This window comes from Papilio polytes, unplaced genomic scaffold, assembly GCF_000836215.1.
Source record: "Papilio polytes unplaced genomic scaffold, Ppol_1.0 DF820956.1, whole genome shotgun sequence".
Classification (NCBI taxonomy): domain Eukaryota; kingdom Metazoa; phylum Arthropoda; class Insecta; order Lepidoptera; family Papilionidae; genus Papilio; species Papilio polytes.
The window spans coordinates 1118690-1139204 of record NW_013528248.1 but is presented as its reverse complement, the minus strand read 5'-3'; the positions used below and the strand labels follow the sequence as shown (position 1 = coordinate 1139204).

Sequence of the window (20515 nt, the reverse complement as noted above, 5' to 3'; positions counted from 1 at the left end):
AACAAAAAAATCCTATATTTCCGTCACGTATTTTATCTGTTTGATTATTATCAGGCAATTTACGAGAATTTGGTAGTACTGCCCCTTACTGTAGCAATGTGTTTAATTTTGAGGGTTTTATCTATACTTCTATAATCTATAATATCTATAATCTATACTTATAATAAAGTTTAAACACACACTTCTTTGTTGCCTAAGATGTCAGCAGTTACAGCATATTTTTGAATAATTCTTTTATTAATAAAAAGCCCTACACTTACGTCACGCTTTAGGCTATATATTTTTCACGCCATTAAACTTAGGGGCTAAACATTTTGGATAAAAACTCTAATGTGGGAAAGAGACCATAAGTTGCCGCCAACATCAAGGAAGCAAGACTGTCAAGGTTTGTCATGTCATATCATTTTGACATTTGCTATTGATAATTTGACAAATGTAAGCATTAAAATAAAATTTTCACATATTCATGGGAGTGAAGCCGCACGGGAACAGCTATAACAATAAGTATATAAGTTTTATAAATTAGCGACTTTGAGTGCGTTTTAACAACAATGATAAAAAAATATGTTTTTGGGGCATATTTTAAGAAAACAATGAACCGGGGTATCATAAGCAAGTAAGATGTGGCAGAGTTCTCGATACGCCCTTGACCCGCTCGCGTGATGCATACCCGGGGCTTCGCACTACACAATTACCTCAATGCTATTCGGATCGGAATTACAATATTATGTACAAATGCATTATATTATATGCAAGTTTATTTCACTCATTGTTTATTTTATTACTAGCTGTTCCCCTGCGACTTCATTCGCATAAACTTATGAAAATGCTATTTTATACTTTACATGTGTCAAATAATCAATTGCAAATGTCAAAAACCAATTACCTTACTATGGAAATTTTGCTTTTATAATGTTGGCAACTTATGGTCTCTTCCCACATTAGGGTTTTTATCCAAAATATTAACCCCCTATGTTTAATGGCGTGAAAATACATAGTCTAAAGCATGACGTAAGTGTAGGACTTTTTATTACAAAAATAATTATTCAAAAATATGCTATAATTGCTGACATCTTAGGCAACAAAGAAGTGTGTGTTTCCGCTGTATTATAACATAGTAGAGATACAGCCGCGGCTCAAACTCGATTGATTAATTTGAGGAACAATTGTAGTTACAAGAGACAACTGAACATCGTTTAAATTTGAACATGCTTTGAAAAGAATATGAGAAGAAAAATACTTCTTTAAGAATTAGGGCCTGTCCCATCAAATTGTAAATTGTCTGATAACAATGCAACGTGTAAAATATGTGATGGAAATAACAGATTTTGTTCCCTTATCTGACAGTGTCGTTATTTTTAAGCTATCTGAGCCTCTATCAGCTTGTGGTGGGAGAGGCCGTAATTCTTTAAAATTCTGAAAAATGTATTCCCAAAACTAAATAAATCTTCGATGAATTTGATCTCATTTAGTAGAAAGTAGTCAATTTAATTTTAATTTCGCTCTCAATTCGGAAAAAGAAGTGTTCGGACGTCAGCAAGGCTCCCCGTGACCTCATGACCTACTTCCTGGTTGTTAGTAGCTGCCCTTATCAGGCTTCCCATAAGTTAGGTGACCAAATGAATAAGTTTCTATACCCGTGCTTTAGCAGGGTTCGTGAAGCTTTTACCTTTTCATAATTTGTAAAATAAATAACAATAAAGAAAAAAATATTATTGTATAATATTATAAATAAGTAAATAAAGAGATAAATAAAAAAACATGAAGCTTTCATGAGAAATGATTAGGTTTGATAACTTTCTAACAGATGGCGTTAGATGTATAACCTAATTTTAATTAAATAAAATCAGTATTTTTAAATAGACTAAACCAGTAGGGATTTACCACATTAATACGAATGCTAAAAAGATTTTAATCAAATGAGATTTTTTTGTCAAAAGAGCCATTCGTTCGCCATCAAATTACTTGTAAATTAATCAAAAGCCGTTTCGACGTGTCGTCGGCTGCGAAGAGTCGTTTTTCCTCTATAACGCTCGAAAAGTTTCGACAGAAACGTGCCGAATATTGAATACTGCCTTAATATAGATTGATCGATCAAGATAATAAACAAACTCTAAAAAATAAATATACATTTACGAATTTATATTAATATTTTACCTAAAAGTTGGAACCCCTCCGCTTCTATCTAAAACATGTTAATTATACACGCCTAAGTAAATAATGCCAGCTTCTACAATTTGACCGCATGCAACGGAGAGCGACTCGAATCGTCAACGACCGAGCTCTTACCGATCGGCTAGATCCTTTGACCTTGCGGAGGGACGTCAGTTCCCTCTGTATTTTTTACCGTATTTACCACGGGAAGTGTTCCGAGGTGTTGTTTGGAACGATTCCTGCCGCCGAGTTTCGTCATCGGACGTAGAAGCCTTCTACGTAGAAGACCGTCAGGTAATATCCTCACCATGTTGATGGCTGGCATTCCACAACCGTGCGGTTTTCGCGGAACTTTCTGCCCCGCACAGCCGCGTTGTGGAACGATCTGTCCTCGGCGGTATTTAAACCAATACGACTTACGGTCCTTCAAGAAGCGAGCCCACAATTTCCTCAAAGGCCGGCAACGCATCTGTAGTTCCTCTGGTGTTGCGGATGTCCATGGGCGTCGTTGACCACCTTTGTGCTCCCGCCGCTCGTTTGCCACCTTCTCATATAAAAAAAATAAATAAATAAACAAGACAGAATTAAACAAGAATTTATAAATTACAGGTTAAATACGTCCTGATATCCTAAGGTTATTTTTACACTTTATTTCTCCAGTGTCTGACATTTAGCAATACAAAGGCTTAAGGTGAATGAAAAGAAAGGTCAATTAGGTAATTATGTTCTGTTCGCATTTCTCTTTTCATGTTTAGCTGACAAACAAGTGTTTATTCAAGTCGCTTGCTGACTAACCTTTTAGATATATTTAGAGTCGTAGGTTTTTACAATAAATCTTATGTATACATAAGAAATACATACAATAATTTATTTCTTCAAAAAAATCTCAAATTAGCTAATAATAATCTTAAAGATACAAAGGTATATCAAAATTAGCCAATAGATGGCGTTGCATACAAAGGCGGGACACTTTTATTAAACTTTTTAATAATGCTTCATTATTTTGTACTAGCTGTTGCTCGCGACTTCGCCCGCGTGAAATTAAAAAAAACATAACCTACGTTACTCAGTGATAACGTAGCTTTTAGGGTGTAATTTTTTTTAATCGGCCCAGTAGTTTGCGTTATTTCAATACATACAAAAATACAAATCCTTCCTCTTTATAATATTACGAGTAGTATAGATGAAAGAAATTGTGGAATAGTGAATTTTTCGCAACAAGGCTTCGACAAGTCACGCGTCAATAAACGTGCAAGGAAATACTGAGTCATTCAATATTTTCGATTACTTCAAACTCGCCGTGAATTTCATGTTCACGTTTTTATGAATGAGCTAGTTCGTGAAATGGATTGGACCAATAAATTCCCTATTGTTTGATATAATTGAATAACTTGACGATTGGCGACAGTCATGTTTAAGGGAATTATTTTTTACAAATTAAATATGCAAGTAAACTTGAAATTGAGGCCCTGCAACAATACTAACTGTTGTGGGTGATATTTACATCCATTTAATATCTTAAGAAGTTACAAAATAAAATATGACAAAGTTTTTTTGTAGTTAATTGAATTTTTCTTGAAGAATTTTCACAAAACGTATATAGGTCAAGAGTAATACGACAAACGACGATGTCTAAAAAGGTGAGAAAACGGCAAAGAGTAATTGGAAAACAGTAAATAAAGTCATATTGTGCAAATGCACAAAACATCATAAAATATATCTAAGTTTATAAAGAGTAGATATGTAGAATGAACGATGTGCGATCATTTCCTTGCACAATCCAGGAATAGATAATAGAATAGACGTAAGTCAATTTCCAATACTAAATTTAGCATCTACTACTACTAGCTCTTGCTTCGATTTCCTGCCATGCAAGGAAATTAATAATTTAACTATATGGATGCGCCTAGATTTTATATGCTACTCGGTTTCTACTAACAGTTAAAATTGCTAATTAATTATCACAGGCGCTATAATACATTCTTTTTGAACTCGAATTTTTCATTATGTGAAATTCGTATTCAACAAAGAAATACTCTCTAGAGTTTGATGAATTATAAAATAGATGATGAATTACCCTTGACCCTGTATTCTAGAAGGGTTCATCACGCCGTACCTATTTCTGCTGCACTAAGATACCGCATAACGCTACACGGAAGGTCGTGACTACGATGCGGTAAAATTAATTGGCCTTTAACTACCATTAATATCGTGCAATTATACATTATTTACATCAAATGCTACGACGTAAGTTTTTAAAAATACAAAAGAAATCTTACACACAATTCCATCTTCATAAATTTTGTTTTTCGTACGTTGTTTTGTCAATCTTCGTAAACAATTATTAATATTGTCTTGCTAATAATCTAATTAGTTGTTTACTGATTTTGCCATTTTAGTTATATTTATATTGTTCTTCTCAATGACCATTTATAAAATAACTGTAATTAGTTAATTACTTACTAATTTTTAATATTCAACAACAAAATTTATTTAATTAAAATCTAATTACTCGGTATTTAAAGCCAGTACAATATATAAAAGACTTCATTCGAGAACAGTACATCAATAAGTGCACTGAAAATTGGTTTTCAACTAAGCGTTTCAATTATATTATAAATAAAAGTCATGGATAACCAATTAACTGAAAGTGAATACGAACTTTATGTTCTTTGTGAGAGAATTGAAAAAGATATTCTCTTTGATCCAACTTTTGATAACGATTTGTATAATATAAGCGTATTATTTGATCCACAAACCACGTAAGTACTTATAATTTAAAATGTTAATGTACAAAAATACGTAAATGTCCCATTAAAATCATTTAGAGCTATAAAATACGCTTCAATCAATCATATTGTTACTTGCTTAGAAATAATAGAAAAATCAGATGAATTGGGTACCTCCTCCTATTTGAAGTCGGTTAAAATTAAGCAACAATTTGATATGCCTAGTTTAAAAAAATAGGACCGCATAAGTTTATACCCTTCAATTGTTTTTCTATTTGAAAATAATCATGTTTTTTTACAAAATTCCTGCAATGATATTACACGACTTTACACAACGAAAGCCTTATCGTTTATTAGACAAAATATTATTGTTAAACTTTAATGGAATTTATTGCAAAGAAATAAAGATTGATTTTATTCGCAGAAATGAAATACGAGGTATAAAACGATCTAATCCAGAAGTAAATGACGTGGAAACTAAAATAATAAAACTAAATAATGAAGATTCAATTGGGACTCATGATAATCATGATAAATTACAACAAATCTGTCCAGATTCTTCAAACGACGTTGTCCTCGAGTCGACGTTTGAAAACAGAATTATCATGTACAAAATCGAAAGTAAAGTGAAATTACTAAAAGCGTTGAATCTATTTTTAAATTCAATCAAAACTGAAATATTTAAAACAATCAAGATGTGTTTTAAATATGAATATTTACGAATCAATTTTGTATTGCATGCTGATTTTGTACATTGTATAGAAGATAATAAAAAATCCTTTACTTTTAAAACGTATGATTTCACTTTACAAGATAAGGATAGATTAAATCTCCTTTATTCCTCTTTAACGCAGGATTTACGGAATAGTGTGAGTGATTTTGTTAAAGAAAATAAACACTGGAAACTTGATAATATCAAATATTTAAATATGACAATAAATAAATGCGACTTTTAAAATAGTTTTTTTCTTTTTCTAAACATAACCTATCCTTTTTTTTTGGTAGGTAGATACTCAGAAAAAACGAATCTAATTTTAGTTCAAATAGAAATTTACTAAGATCATTCAATCTATGATCCAAATTCACAAATATTAAAGCTAATTTATTAATAGAATTAGAATTGCTAGGCATGAAGACATCCTTTCAAATGCTTAATTTAGATTTAAGAAACCTTAATGTTGATTCGCATTTGTTTAATCTACACTAATAAACATTAAATAAGTATTTAATGGTTCTGAGTATTATTTGTAATGTATAACAATTAAAGAAATGTAAAGAACTAAAACGCAAAACCGCAATCGAAAGCTAAATTAACGATAGCTTCTTAAAAACTCAAAATCGTCATTCTATTTGTTATCTATTACAGAAGTGCTAAAGGCATACGGCGAGAGACTAACAGATTGGGAGAGGAATGAAGTCAGGAAGTATCCAGAAGTTTGGTTCGTTGGTTTGGAAGCGAACAAGGTGCAAGCGCGGGCCAACTTACCCAATAATTGTGGATTCGATGATGAAAATGGCAGTTACAATAAAGTAAGTTATCAGACACATTCCCAATAAATATTGTAACTATGATCAAGTTAAAATCATACAATTGTATTTAAAATCTTTTTCAATGTTCCCCAGCAAATGCATGACCACATAGCATACCGATACGAGATCCTGGAGGTGATAGGCAAAGGCTCCTTCGGGCAGGTGATCCGTGCACTCGACCACCGCACCGGAAACCAGGTGGCCATCAAGATCATAAGGAACAAGAAGCGCTTCCACCACCAGGCCCTCGTGGAGGTCCGCGTACTCGACCACCTGCGCCTCAAAGACAAGGACCAATCGCACAACGTCATTCACATGCTAGACTACTTCTATTTTAGGAATCATCTTTGCATCAGCTTCGAGCTTATGAGGTTTGTATTTAATGTACCCCAACATTCACGTATTTATTTACTCTTAGGGCCTTTCCCACTAGTGACTGATAGAGGTTCAGATAGCTTAAAAATCGTCACGTCACAACACATGAATTGTGAAACAAAAAAGTGCGAGATCTCGTCATATGTTACACGTTTGATTATCAGACAATTTACAAGAATCTGATAAGACAGCCCCTGAGTAAATTATATAATCAGCAATATTCATTAATATTTAACATTTTACAGTATAAACCTGTACGAACTCATAAAGAAGAACAACTATCAGGGCTTCAGCCTCAGCCTTATCCGGCGGTTCGCGAGCTCTTTGTTGCGCTGCCTTAGGCTACTGGAGGCTGAGAACATCATACATTGCGATCTAAAACCGGTAACACACTACCAAGCTCATAAATTAAAACAATATAAAATATCCCAAGAATCGAATAACCTATGATCATGATTGTTTCAGGAAAATATCCTATTAAAAGCAAGAGGTAGTTCATCAATAAAGGTGATAGATTTCGGCAGCTCGTGCTACACGCACGCGCGCGTCTACACTTACATCCAGTCGCGGTTCTATCGCAGCCCTGAAGTTATCCTCGGGCTGCAGTACGGCGCGCCCATTGACATGTGGAGCATGGGTAAGGAATGATATTACTAAGTTTCAGTTCAGATTTAAATTTGGAACAAGCGCTTCTAGCATGCTAGATCAATTGCTTAGTAATCTCCGGGTATATTAAATGAATAGCTCATTCTTAAAAATCAACCGTTTTAGCTGTATGTCAATATACAAATGACTTAGGGCCAGTCCCACCACTGGCTGATGAAGGCTCAGATAACTTAAAAATAACGTCACTTCCGATAAGGTTACAACATATTTTACACGTTGGATTATCAGACAATTTACAATTTCGTGGCCCTTAATTTAAAGATTATATAACTTTACTTTGTTCTTTGGATAATTCTAACATCATTTTAATCGCCGTAAAACCCATGATGAGAGCCGTTCGATGTGCAAATGAGATGGTCATGGAATGTTTGTTGCAACCTGTTGCTTACGCAACCTGTCGCTGCTCGCTGTAGAAAGCCGAGAGAAAGGCGCGCACCAATGCTATAAACATCGTAAAAGGCGCGACCTGTAATATATGAGATCGGATTCGCAACGATCATTATGCATTATCTAGATAATTGTAAGCCTAAAAAGTACAGAATTGTTCTATGTCATGTAATTTAGTGTTTGATTTGAGATAATCAAATGTACATATGAATGTTAATGGCCACAAAAGTAGAGGAAGACCAAAGAAAGTATAGATAGATTGTGTGAAAGAGGACATGCTTAGAAAGGAAGTCAATTTAGATATGACGGCTGATAAAGATGGATTGAAGATCACATACTGTGGTGTCCCTCCATAAGGACAAGGTGTGCCTGTGCAGGGTGTATCCTGGCGGAGTTGCATACGGGATACCCGCTGTTCCCGGGGGAGAATGAAGCGGAACAGCTGGCCTGCATCATGGAAGTGCTAGGCCCGCCACCGCCTGATCTGCTGCTGCACGCTACTAGGAAGAGACTCTTCTTTGGTAAGTAACACGCACCATAAGGTAATAAGTAGCATTTTGCTTGGTGTTAAGTGATCACTGATGCCCGTGAACATTTATTATACTAAAGAATATGTTCTTTTAAAGGAGTCTACAAATTTAGATTGGAATTGGTCTCTATTGTTAAAATACAAGACTAAAGTTTCCTTCTGGTAGTTTAACGCTTACGACCACGACAATGCCAATATATACTTACATTATAAAGATTTTTATTTTTGTATGTATTGGAAAAACTCAAAAACTACTGGGACTATTTTAAAAATTCTTTCACTGTCAGAAAGGTACTTAATCCGTGAGTAACATAGGGTATAATTTTTAATTTTCATGTGGGCGAAGTCGCGAGCAACAGGCAGTCGTGTCTAAGATGGCTTCTGATTTCTGTTTTTATACGACCTTGAAAACCTACATCACTTTTAGCGGAGATTTTTAAACATTATAACACTTGTAATCGATGTATCATGTTTAGGTTTTTAGTATCTTATGCGGTCAAGTAACTTGTGGTTTTGTCCTTAAATATTCAACAGGAATGAAACGTCGCAAATTCCAGACATATAAGGTCTAAACTTTCCAGTTTGCTTGCAATTCTAATGAATAGGTCTCGAGCTGTACGCGGTTGTTGTGTAAACCGTGTTGCGAAATCCGAGCCTAGAACGTAGCCTATCGCTGGACTGCACCAAGTTGCTAACTTGTATCGAATAGGAAATCCGTCTGTTTTAAAGCAAATAAAAACTTGTCTAGTACGTGATGGGGTCATTGGCCATTGCAACACGTGTTAGCTTTGTTATATTACTAGCTGTGCGCCCCAACTTCGCCTGACTGATAAAGAATATGCATCTCATATCTTTTATATCATAACCATCTCTTCGATGTCCTGTTTATTATATAGCCTATGATACACAGTGATAATGTAGCTTTGGGATGGGGAAAGCAATTTTAAAGTCGGTTCTGTAGTTTCGGGCCCTAATTAATTCAAATTTGATATTTTCCTCTTATACTTGTTTTGTTTCCACTTGCATTATTTTCAATGACATTATTTATTGTTATTCCTATTTTTATACATGTGTATATTATCAACAGATTCTAAGGGCTGTCCGCGCACGGTGACCAACTCGAAGGGACGCAAACGGCGGCCGGGCTCGCGAGCGCTCTCCGCCGCCGTGCGCACCGACGACCCAGCATTCTTGCACTTCATACACCGATGTCTAGAGTGAGTACATAAAGCTACCATACAAAGGCCAACAAACAATCGGTAATAAAAACAGTAGGAGTTATATCCCAGTTGCCTGTCGTCGTTAAAAACACTTATGTACAGCAGGGCAGACAAAGATCAGTCAGACCATGATTATGATAAAAATACTACGTACAGGATGCCGACTGCTTGAATCAGTCCATAGATAGCCTTTAAAGTTTTTATACGAATGTGGAATGTCTAATCGATCTAACGCACTTTTCATAGTGGTAACATTCTTGTGCGACGCGCCGGTACAAAATTACTAAAAATTATATAATTATATTGCCACATAAGGCTGTAGAATCTTTGTTAATAATATTTATTAAGTAATTTATTTAGCATAATCGTATTAGGCATATTAACAGTGACATAAGTCTATTCAAGAATCACAGGAAGTTGATAAGAGGTTATTTAATGAAGTAAAAGTTTTTTTTTTTGCATTTTATGTTGAAAATTATCTTTATCAGAAAAAAAATAACAGTGACAAAAACAATTTTTTATTTAACATGTATTTGAAGGGAAAGCGCAAAATATAATATCGATTTATTGGCATCTCTAACAAGCGATTATTATTTTTTGACATAAATCGACTCACAAACGACTATTACTACTCTATGGTCTGACCTTTGTGAAAGAGAAAATCTATTGCCCCTTATTTTCATAGATTATAATGATACTAAAATAAAACACTAAGTTTATTCGATAAATTAAAGTTTTACTAGAACATATGTTATTTTTATATAATCAAAAACAGAGATAAAGAAAATTTATAGCAGAGAAAACACTACAGAATGCTAAATATATATTATATCTGATTAACATAATTATATACTGTGTTATATCAAAATTACTAATAAATATGTAAATAATAACATGTTCCTACAACAAATACATATTCATAAAACGTTATTGCAACATCAGGTCAAGTTAAGGTTATGTTTAACATTTTTAAATAACAAAAAGTATATTTCAAATACAGAATATAATATCCTCCCATATTTAAGAATACAACTTAGGGCCTGTCCCACCAAATTCTAAATTGTCTGATAAAAATCGAACGTGTAAAATATGTGATGGAAATATCGGATTTTGTTAAATGATTTGACAATGACGCCATTTTTAGGCAATCTGATCCTTTATCAGCCAGTGGTGGGACAGCCCCTTAAACTCACAAATAAGGTATTTATAACCTATGGAATGAAGCCAACGATACAATTTTATAGCCGGATTTATTTAACGTAACATTACAGCCCATAAATTCGAAGATAATCGATCAATTCGTCAACTTTCCCGTCTCGGAAGCTCTCATCACGTAGGAATCCGGCACGGTTCGTTTTCGATGTATTTTTCCCACATTTTCGACGTTCGTTGAGAACAAACGAAACGTACGCAGTGAAAGGTTACACAAATTATGCAATTTATCAGCTGCTCGACAAAGAATACAGTGTTACAGACTGTGGTTGAAGGTATTAAACGAATCGATTGAAATATTTTTAAAAATTTTCACGAGTACTATGCATAATGCAGTCGAAAACTGTTGTAAAAATTGACCGCAACCTTATTATAGACATTAAAAATTCTAAAGGGTAAGCTAGGCTAATTAATAAATAAAAATTACGTAACTTTTTATTTAAAATTTAAGATATTTTCCTTACTTTTAGAGCAAATAAATAATGCAAACTAATATAAATATTTTGTAACTGTAGATCGCGTCTACGCTTGCCTAATCTACATAGAATTATATAAGATTATAGAGAGTGCGTGCCGCCTAGCTCGCGGATTTGCTTACGGATTAGATAATGAGGCAAAGATGCGTGTCTGTACGTCTGTCATCGCCACGGGTCGCTGTAGTTCATTGGTCCGGTACACATTAATAAACTGGAGCACTCGTTACTTTTACCTTTTGTGTGCTAACGAAAATGATTGGTATACTACGTTAAAATCATTGTGATGTGACATCCCTAAGTCTGTGTTCGGGTAGGTTTTTATTGTCAACACGTTTACCGTGTGGATATTCACAATGTTTTTAAAAAATGAAACTAGAAATAAAGGCAACCATGTCAATCAAATTGGAGTGTCTGTTTGTAATATCACAATATATCTAGATTTCAGGAAGATTATGTATTTGCCTTTCTCCTAAAGAAAATCGCATTTAAAAATATTTTGTCTGTCTTTTGTTCCGGTAAACCTCCGAAACGGCTGGGCCGATTTCGACTCGACTTTCACCGAAGGATAGTTGACATAGACGGGCATATTATAGGCTTTTTTTATCTTAATATTGCGTGGACTAAGTCCCGGCAACAGCTAGTTTTAAATAAAACTGGAGTTGAAGTTAGTTATATTAACCGTTTTATTAACGAGATGCATAGTAAAACAAGGCCAATATTATTAACAACTATACCATAATTTGATGTGCTATTGTTTGTGTTGCTGATATTTTAATATTTTTATGTACATTTTATTACATTTACATAACAAATTGTGACAATTGATAACGCCTTTCTCTTGAGTGCAGGCATCTGTTAGATTCTATACTTAGAGTGGTAGTGCCCGCTTTAACATCTTAGCACGAATAGGCCGGCATGCCCGGTGTAATACCACGACCACACAGAAAACAGGTGTGAAATGGAAGCAATTCCGTGTTACGTCTGATGAGTGTGGTGCCGGAGGCCTTACGACCCTTTTCTCATAAGGAGAGAATGGGAAGGGGAAGTGGATTTGACAGTGGTGGAGATGCATAAAAGGGGAAATATCCTCTTTATGTGCGTCTCCTCCTCCGTCGGATATGAGTAGGTATAACACATCTGCAATTGCGGATGTCTATGGGCAGCGGTCGCTTCGCCTTTTTGGCTGTATCAGGTGGCCGCTTGCTCGTTTGCCACCATATGTTATAAAAAGTTTGTGTTTTAGAAATACATTTCACGTATATTAGCAAATGCCCCGACTTCTTCGAAATATAAATATTTTTTTTAACTTATCCTGATAGATAAGTAATTTAAATACATCCTACTGGATAATCTTGTTGTCTTTGATATATTTTTAAAATGAAAGTTAATTTAAATTTGTTAGTGAAAGTTATTATTAGTTAGAAAACATTTTTACATATGATCGAATATTTCAAACAATATGGTAGAATCATTAAACATGTTAAAAATTATACATTTTTTCTTACATTGACTTAACGTCCCTATAAATCTTCCTAATATTATAAATGCGAAAGTTTAGATGTATGGATGTTTGTTAGAGTTTGTAGCCTAAACTGCTAAACGGATTTCGATGACATTTGTCATGGATGGAGAGGATAGTCAGGAAGAACACATAGGCTACTCACTTTCGTTTTTTTAATTCCACGCGGATGGACTCGCGGGCGAAAGCTAGTCTTACTATAAATATAAGCAACACCTTTGCTTTTAAGCCATCGTCTACGTCTATGCCCAATTTCATCCAGAGATCCGTTGGCCAGATTAGGCTACAAACTCTAACAAACATCCATCCATTTAAACTTTCGCATTTATGATACGTATACGATAATAAGTAGTAAGATTTACATTATGTTATAATTCCGTGTGTCTATAAAAAACTACCTAGGTATATAGGTAGGTTAGAAATGTTACTACTGTATGTACATACCTCATATACTCATCCCTTTCATTTAATTTGAACAGTGAATGTTGTTTTAAGACGTTTTAAGAGCAAAGAGCTTTAGCGTGGGAACACGTTGCCCTATGCTACCATCTCTAGTACGTCTTTCGGTCTACCTTAAATAACTCGCCTGTCCTAAATCAAGTATATTAACTGCATTGCTTATTTCAAGCTTACAAAACGTTAAAGCATTTCAAATTATTACGTGCTTAAAGTGTTCTCAGAAATAATAAAACAAACAATTTTGTATATATAAAATAATGTTTCTACAATACAGATAACATACTTATAGGCTTTTAAAAATTAAAGCAGTCTTTTAATCTATTCTAAGAGTATCCCTTAGTGATCGTTTAATAACTCATTAAACATTAGCTTATGTCTATACTAATATTTTAAAGAGGAAAGATTTGTATTTTTGTATGTTTGTATATCTTAAAAAACTACTTGGTCGATTTCTAAAATTCTTTCATCATTAAAAAGCTACATTATCAGGGAATATAGGCTGTATTTTTTTATTTCACGCAAGCGAAGTTGCGAGCAACAGCTATTTTGTAAATAACTCTAAATGTCTTGTTAAACAATTTTATTCACATAGTAAGGCCGTATATTTAAAAAAAAAATTACGTGCTAAAAACTTCTGTAAGCAAGATCTTAAACAAGAACATGTATCTAGTTAGTTTTCCTGTTCAAGACAGATTTCTGTTTTTTAAATAGAGTTACGTATGCCACATGTAACCGAGCTCAAAGGAACTAGGAAGAGATGGAAAGTTGTTGGAATGTTGTGCGGTAACGTTGTAGCTTGTATAAGGGTGTTATAATTAAAGAAAGTAAGTAAAATTATGGAAAGGGACTTATCTGATGGTATTTTAAATGGAATATTTTGTGTACAGGTAGGAACTAATTCATACTATCTCACTAATATTATAAATGCGAAAATTTAGATAAAGGATCTCGATGAAATTTGGAAAAGATGTAGAGGATAGTCTGAACACATAGGCTATTTACGTTTGTTTTATTCCACGCGGACGGAGTCGCGAGCGAAACCTAGTAAACTATAAAATAATGCTGAAAGAAATTTACAAAACTTAAACAAAAAGACAAGAAACTTAGTTAAGTCAAAGCTCGACATGTAAAGGCTTTAAACTATTAAAATAATAATAATGAATCAGTAGAAAAAAAATCAAGATGGATATTATGATTAATTACTTCTTAAGCTTTACAAGTAATATAAGTTTAAAGTAACTCTAAATTGGATTGTAGCTTAAAGTGATAGGGTCACCTTGATCCAAATGTTGCCAGGCATTGGTCAGCGACTGCAGAATTAGAAAGTGTTAGACACGGCAAGTGCATTTAATTGCGTAACAGATTTAGTGTGCATTATGAATCATGAAGTCCCCATTACAGTATAGGTCAAATTGCATATGCAAATTGAAAATGCAATATTGCGATGTTTTATTTTATCTATTTCTATTGTTTGTAAAGTGTTACAAATATGCGAATTGAAAATATCAAGATAACTTCGCCTTATGTAATATAGAAACAATAATTTTAATGGACGAACGGTCTTGTGATATACAAGAAGGTTTGGAAACAAACGCTTTGGCGATTATCATAATTTAATTTGCAATATGATTCTTTTGATAGTGCTTCCATGAATCATTAACTACATTTCTAACTTTTTAAGGAAGCCCTCAGCGTAACCGCTTCCTTACATAATCCAGTTACATTAAGCTAACTAGACCTGATTTTATATAGAATGTTTAACATAAATGACCGCTCTGTAACTTCCTAGGTCTGTAACTGACCGGTTGTATACAAAATCTATTTACGGAGTCCATACATAAGTTAGTTTTGTGATTGCAAAAAGTATATAGGTTATGTAATTTATGAGAATATGTTATATTTGTAGGCAATTCTTAAACCTTGTAAATATTATAGACAAGAGTAACCTTCTAACAAATATGTCGATTTTGATTGATTGATAAAAAAACTTAATATTGTTGTAGATAATATTGTTAAGTTAATTGTTTTAGAGTACTGGTATTACAACGCTTTGAATTCCTTTCCTATTTGTACTGTCTTGTTTATCTGTTCACTAATTTTATTAAAAATTGATCTGATTGGATTAGCATATTTTATTGCTTTTTGGCAATATAATAAGAAGGACCTGTCCTACCACTTGCTGATAGAGGCTCAAATAACTTAAAAACGTCACTGTCAGATAAGGTAAAAAAACGCTATTTCCATTACATATTTTACACGTTGGATATTGGACAATTTACTCTTTGGTAGGACAGGCTCTCATATTCTGAAAACTGTTATTTTATTAGTAAAATATCGTAACTTTTACGAGTCATGTAATGTAGGATTATTGTATATTTCAAAGCACATCTGAGATATATCGGTATTACACCACGTCTGTGATGAAAATGTTATGTAAGTGTTATTAGACGCCTCTATTGTTAACACATTTTCATATCATTTGCAAGTAATGTCGATTTACTTAGATCTGCTGTCTCGCAACCAGGCTAAGGTTACAGAACAGTCGTTATAAATAATAATAATTTACATAATTCCCAATCTATTACGTTAGAGATCAAATATGCGACTTGGTTGGTTTAGAATACAAACATTCCAAATTCCATAAGACCTGATTTGCACCTGTGCTAGGGAATAATAGATAAAGAAAATTAAGAAGCATAAGAGCGTGTTTACATCTGAAACTAAGTCACACAACTGTTTAGTCGCGCTTTGATTCCTGTGAACTTATATGATGCGGACACTACTCGATTTTTAGTTGTGCAACTATACAGTTGAATTGGCAGCGAAACAAACGACAATCGCACAGCAGTTGTGCTCTAATACCTAACTTAGATTTATTATTTACTAGCTTCCGCCCGCGACTCCGTCCGCGTGGAATTGAAAAAACAAAAGTGAATAGCCTATGTGTTCTTACAGACTATCCTCTACATCTATGCTAAATTTCATCGAACTCTAACAAACATCCATCCATCCATCTAAACTTTCACATTTATAACATTAGTAAGATTTGATATTTATTTAAGTTATCTTTACAGATGGGATCCAAAACGTCGCATAACACCAACCGAGGCGACACGTCACGAGTTCGTAACGGGATGTGCGCTGGGCACGTCGACGACAGGCGTGCTGGCGCTGCCCCGGCTGGCACCGCCGCGGCCAGCGGGAGCCGCTTTGCTGCACTCTCAATCAGCGGGAGATGTAGCTGCGATGCTGGGCCGCGCGTGACCGCTAACATGAGCCTTCACCACGCACTCCGGACCACATGCAATCCTTGGTCCAACTATTTAGACACGTTTACACGGCACCTGATTCTGTAGACTTATTCAGACAAACTCAAATAACAGCATCACGCGAGGGCAATAAGGTTTCGTTGTATCTGATCGTGTTTCTGCTATCGTGTGAAACTATAACAAACGCAGACTTGGCATAACCACAGTAGAGTACAGTTGGGGAATCTGGCGGTTTTCTATCTTAAGTGTTAAGAGCTATCATTTGAATATTTTGTAAGTATTTAGACGTCGCGGATCATCCAATAGCAGTTTTAAATGTGTACGAAGAGGTTAGTCAATGATACATGGCTAATTGCTTTTAATTATTCCGTCGTTGCAACTCATTGCTGCCTACTTGGTTATCTGTAAGTAGATCACTGCGTATTGCCACGACTGTACTGTGAACTGTCGTCTATAGAATCACGTGCGTGGAAATCGACTTAATCATTGCGTCTACCGGATTATTATGTCGTCCAGCATAACGGGACTTTAGTTTGCAAACGTATATAACTTTCAGATACATTTGTAGATTCTTATAATTGTTCCTTCTATTTGAATAGTACTCATTTGCATACACGATTTGGGACCCTTTCTGTACTTAGAACAATGTATGATTAACAATAAAGTTTATAATAATTATTATCAACTGAAATCGACAGATACTAACACTATAAAGTACCATAATAAGTCTAAAATGTCTTATTGATATTATTTTAACTACCTTTTGTTAATACATGCCAAAATCTAAAAATGTAAATGCTATGAAAACAGTTAAAATAACTTGTTTTCTAAAAGAAACCAAATTAATTACGATAAAATCCAAGTTGCGTTGAATTTTCAAGTCTAAATTGAAATCATAATTTATAAAATCTATCGTAAAATTTTATATATCTTTAGAAATATAATGAAGATAGTTCGATTGCTTCAATAGTATTTGATACATTTTCTAACTAAGAGCAATAGTATGCGATTCTTCTCAACAATTATGTTTGACCATTCATGAATGTCTGTTTTGCTCTACTTACTAAGATGCGAAGATTATACATTTCAATTGTGCAATATTCTAACAAGTTTTGAAACTTCCAGTGTCCGTGGCGACCTAAATCCTAGATCTGGTTTTGGTCTAGTACATTTAAATGTCTAGTTTAGAGCTGTATTACAATTAAATTATAATTATTTGAAATGTATGATCATTTTCGTAATCAACGCCAATGATTTGCTAAACATGCATTCAATATTTAGGGCCTGTCCCACCAAATTGTAAATTGTTTGATAACAATCCATGTATGTAAAATATGTGACGGAAATATCATTTTGTTCCTTTATCTGACAGTGACGTTATTTTTAAGTTATATCTCCTCTATCTGCTAGTGGGACAGGCCCTTGATCTTCTATTTGACAGATTAAAAATAAAAAGTATAGTTTCCTGGCTTAAAAGACGGTAGCCTTTGTCTTAAAAAATGAACTAACAGTATTTATAGACGCGAGTGCCAAATCGAGACTGAATAAGAAATAAACACTTTTTAGGTGTATTTTCAAATCACATCGAAAGTTAATCGATAGAATGAATCGTATATAAAATATGATAATTTTAGTGGAAATGGAATTGAGATTGAGAGAAAGAAAAGCATATCGACTTTCTTTGATAAATTGATTACATAAATAGATTTGATATTAGTTACGTAATATTCAATTTACTACTGTTAGGAACAAAATTAGTACCGTGCTGTAGAGTTGGCGCAACTCTAGGTTATCGGCATAAACGTCACGTCCCTAGCTGACAGCTGTCAATGTCACTAGAAGTATGGATAGATTTGGCGCGCATCCTAAGTCTGGGGAGAAGTATTGCTCTGAGTTTAAAGCGACAGTATCAATTAAATAAGTTGTCTAATACTACAAATAAATATGTAAACAGTAAGAAAAAAGTTAACTAGAAAAGAATGTTTATTTTCGTGTAATAGTATTGTTTTTAGTGATATTGTAAACTCTACTGAGGGCATAATTATTTAGAAAACGTTAATCTAAAAGCAAGGCTTTTCATGACTGATGTTACAAGGCGGGTATACGTATTTGGATTTCCATATCATTTATATGTATGAATATAAATAAGGAAATTTTAATAAAGATAGAGGATCAATTTATTCTAAGATTTGATTACTCGCAGACGTTTTCAACAGTTCTTTGAATAAATTAAATGAAATTACATTAAAAAAGTTGACTAAAACAAGAATATAAATAACATTGACAGTTACAAAGAAAGTTTATTTAATAAATCTGTACAGATATTGGTCTGTGGCCGGAAGTAATAAAAAATATGACAAACATTATAGAAAACAACTGTTTTATACAAATATAACGTAATATGACTTCGTTAGATTATAAACTCACTGACAGTTTATGGCGTTGACAATTATATAACCTAAATCGATCATGTTTTTGGTATCAAAAATTTTGAGGTTATGTATGTGTATTGATGTTTAAAATGTAGTACAATTTGTTTCTCTCGTTTATCATATTTAATCTGTGCGATATCGTAGATAATATAGAGTAATAGGAAATAAATGTTTAGAAATGTGATTGTCTAGTTTTTATAAGTGTCTGTATTAATTAGGGTAATAACACTCACATTTGAGTGTTCTCAGTAAGCTGTTACTCAAAACTCAAAAATTAAACCATTTAGATACATCACAATTTGATAAAAGTACATTTGATCTTAAATACAACTTCATTTCTACTTAAACAATGACTTTAACTTTACTATATGACAGATTTATTGACCGATTTCCCAAAAGGAGGTACTCAATTCGTCTGTATGTTTGTAGCTACATTTTATTTGTGATAATTAATCTCGTCTTTTTTAAATCAATTAATTTGACAATAAATCGTCTTTCAATATATTTCATTTCAAAATATCTCAAGTTTCTTACATATAGCTTAATTTAGTACTTATTTTAAATACAATATCAGTATGAATTTGCTATTAAGTAGGGGCTATCTTTCTCAAAATGTGTTATAGAAAATCATTATAAATAAACGTATACAAAAATTATCTCTAGATGTTAGAATTGGTCTAAACTGTACATAAGTATTCTTAATGTAGTCGAAATTTGTATTTAGGCTCCGCCAATGTAATATAAGGACTTTTGAATTACATTTAGATAAATAACGATGGGAAATGCGAAATAAACGCAATAACCAAGAAATTGTAGACATCTACAATATCAATAAAAGTAACATTGAATCAAAAAACATTTAAATATATAAGAATTCATAGGAAATATACAATTAGCATTTTTAAGTTGTTTTCTACGATTAATCGTTTTAGTGTTACCACTGCTAAAATATCTAGAAAATGTTAATAACCTCGAATTTTTTTATGTTAATGAATGTGACTGCTTTGACAATGGTATCCCATAGCTAAAATAATATTAGTGTCTTTTTTATTTTAAACTCGACTGAAACGGGAACAAATAAAAAAAAAACTTAAAATGTTTGACATAAATAGGTTAGAATAATGTAATGTAATTTGAACAAACGTAGTTACTTTTAAAACGAAGTAAATCATATGAAATTAGTAAAAATTGATATTTTCACATTTCCCATCGCTTAGTAAATGTGTTTAATTACCACAAAACAATGTTAGATTTAGTAATTGTTGTGAATAACTTACAAATGTTTATCATCTGCGTAGATAATATGTGTTTCGATGGTATCATAACAATGATTAAAGTTCTTCCAAATTTATTTTATTGTTTCTTTTAACTCAGTACCGGCGTTAGGGCTGAACAAACTGGGCCAACACAAGTGTGAAAACACACGGTCTTATCAGGGAGTTATCCACTAAGAAATGGTAAAAAGGAGGGAATCGACATTGATTTACAAATTTACAATTACCTTGATCTTTTGGTAATTTCACTACCACTACTTTTTAAATCACATTTATGTCTAAAG

General features: G+C 33.3%; 1 protein-coding gene across 1 annotated transcript in view; it reads left to right on the top strand.

Annotated features, from left to right (window-relative positions):
- Positions 1 to 17221, top strand: part of LOC106109994 (dual specificity tyrosine-phosphorylation-regulated kinase 2) — a 33221-nt gene extending 16000 nt beyond the window's left edge. Inside the window, exons 3-9 of the mRNA XM_013291666.1 lie at positions 6250 to 6413; positions 6507 to 6784; positions 7034 to 7172; positions 7254 to 7425; positions 8219 to 8362; positions 9458 to 9587; positions 16331 to 17221. Of these exons, the coding sequence (XP_013147120.1) occupies positions 6250 to 6413; positions 6507 to 6784; positions 7034 to 7172; positions 7254 to 7425; positions 8219 to 8362; positions 9458 to 9587; positions 16331 to 16520 (1217 nt within the window). The 3' untranslated portion in view covers positions 16521 to 17221. The remainder of the gene's footprint in view (positions 1 to 6249; positions 6414 to 6506; positions 6785 to 7033; positions 7173 to 7253; positions 7426 to 8218; positions 8363 to 9457; positions 9588 to 16330) is intronic.
- Positions 17222 to 20515: the final 3294 nt, after the last annotated feature.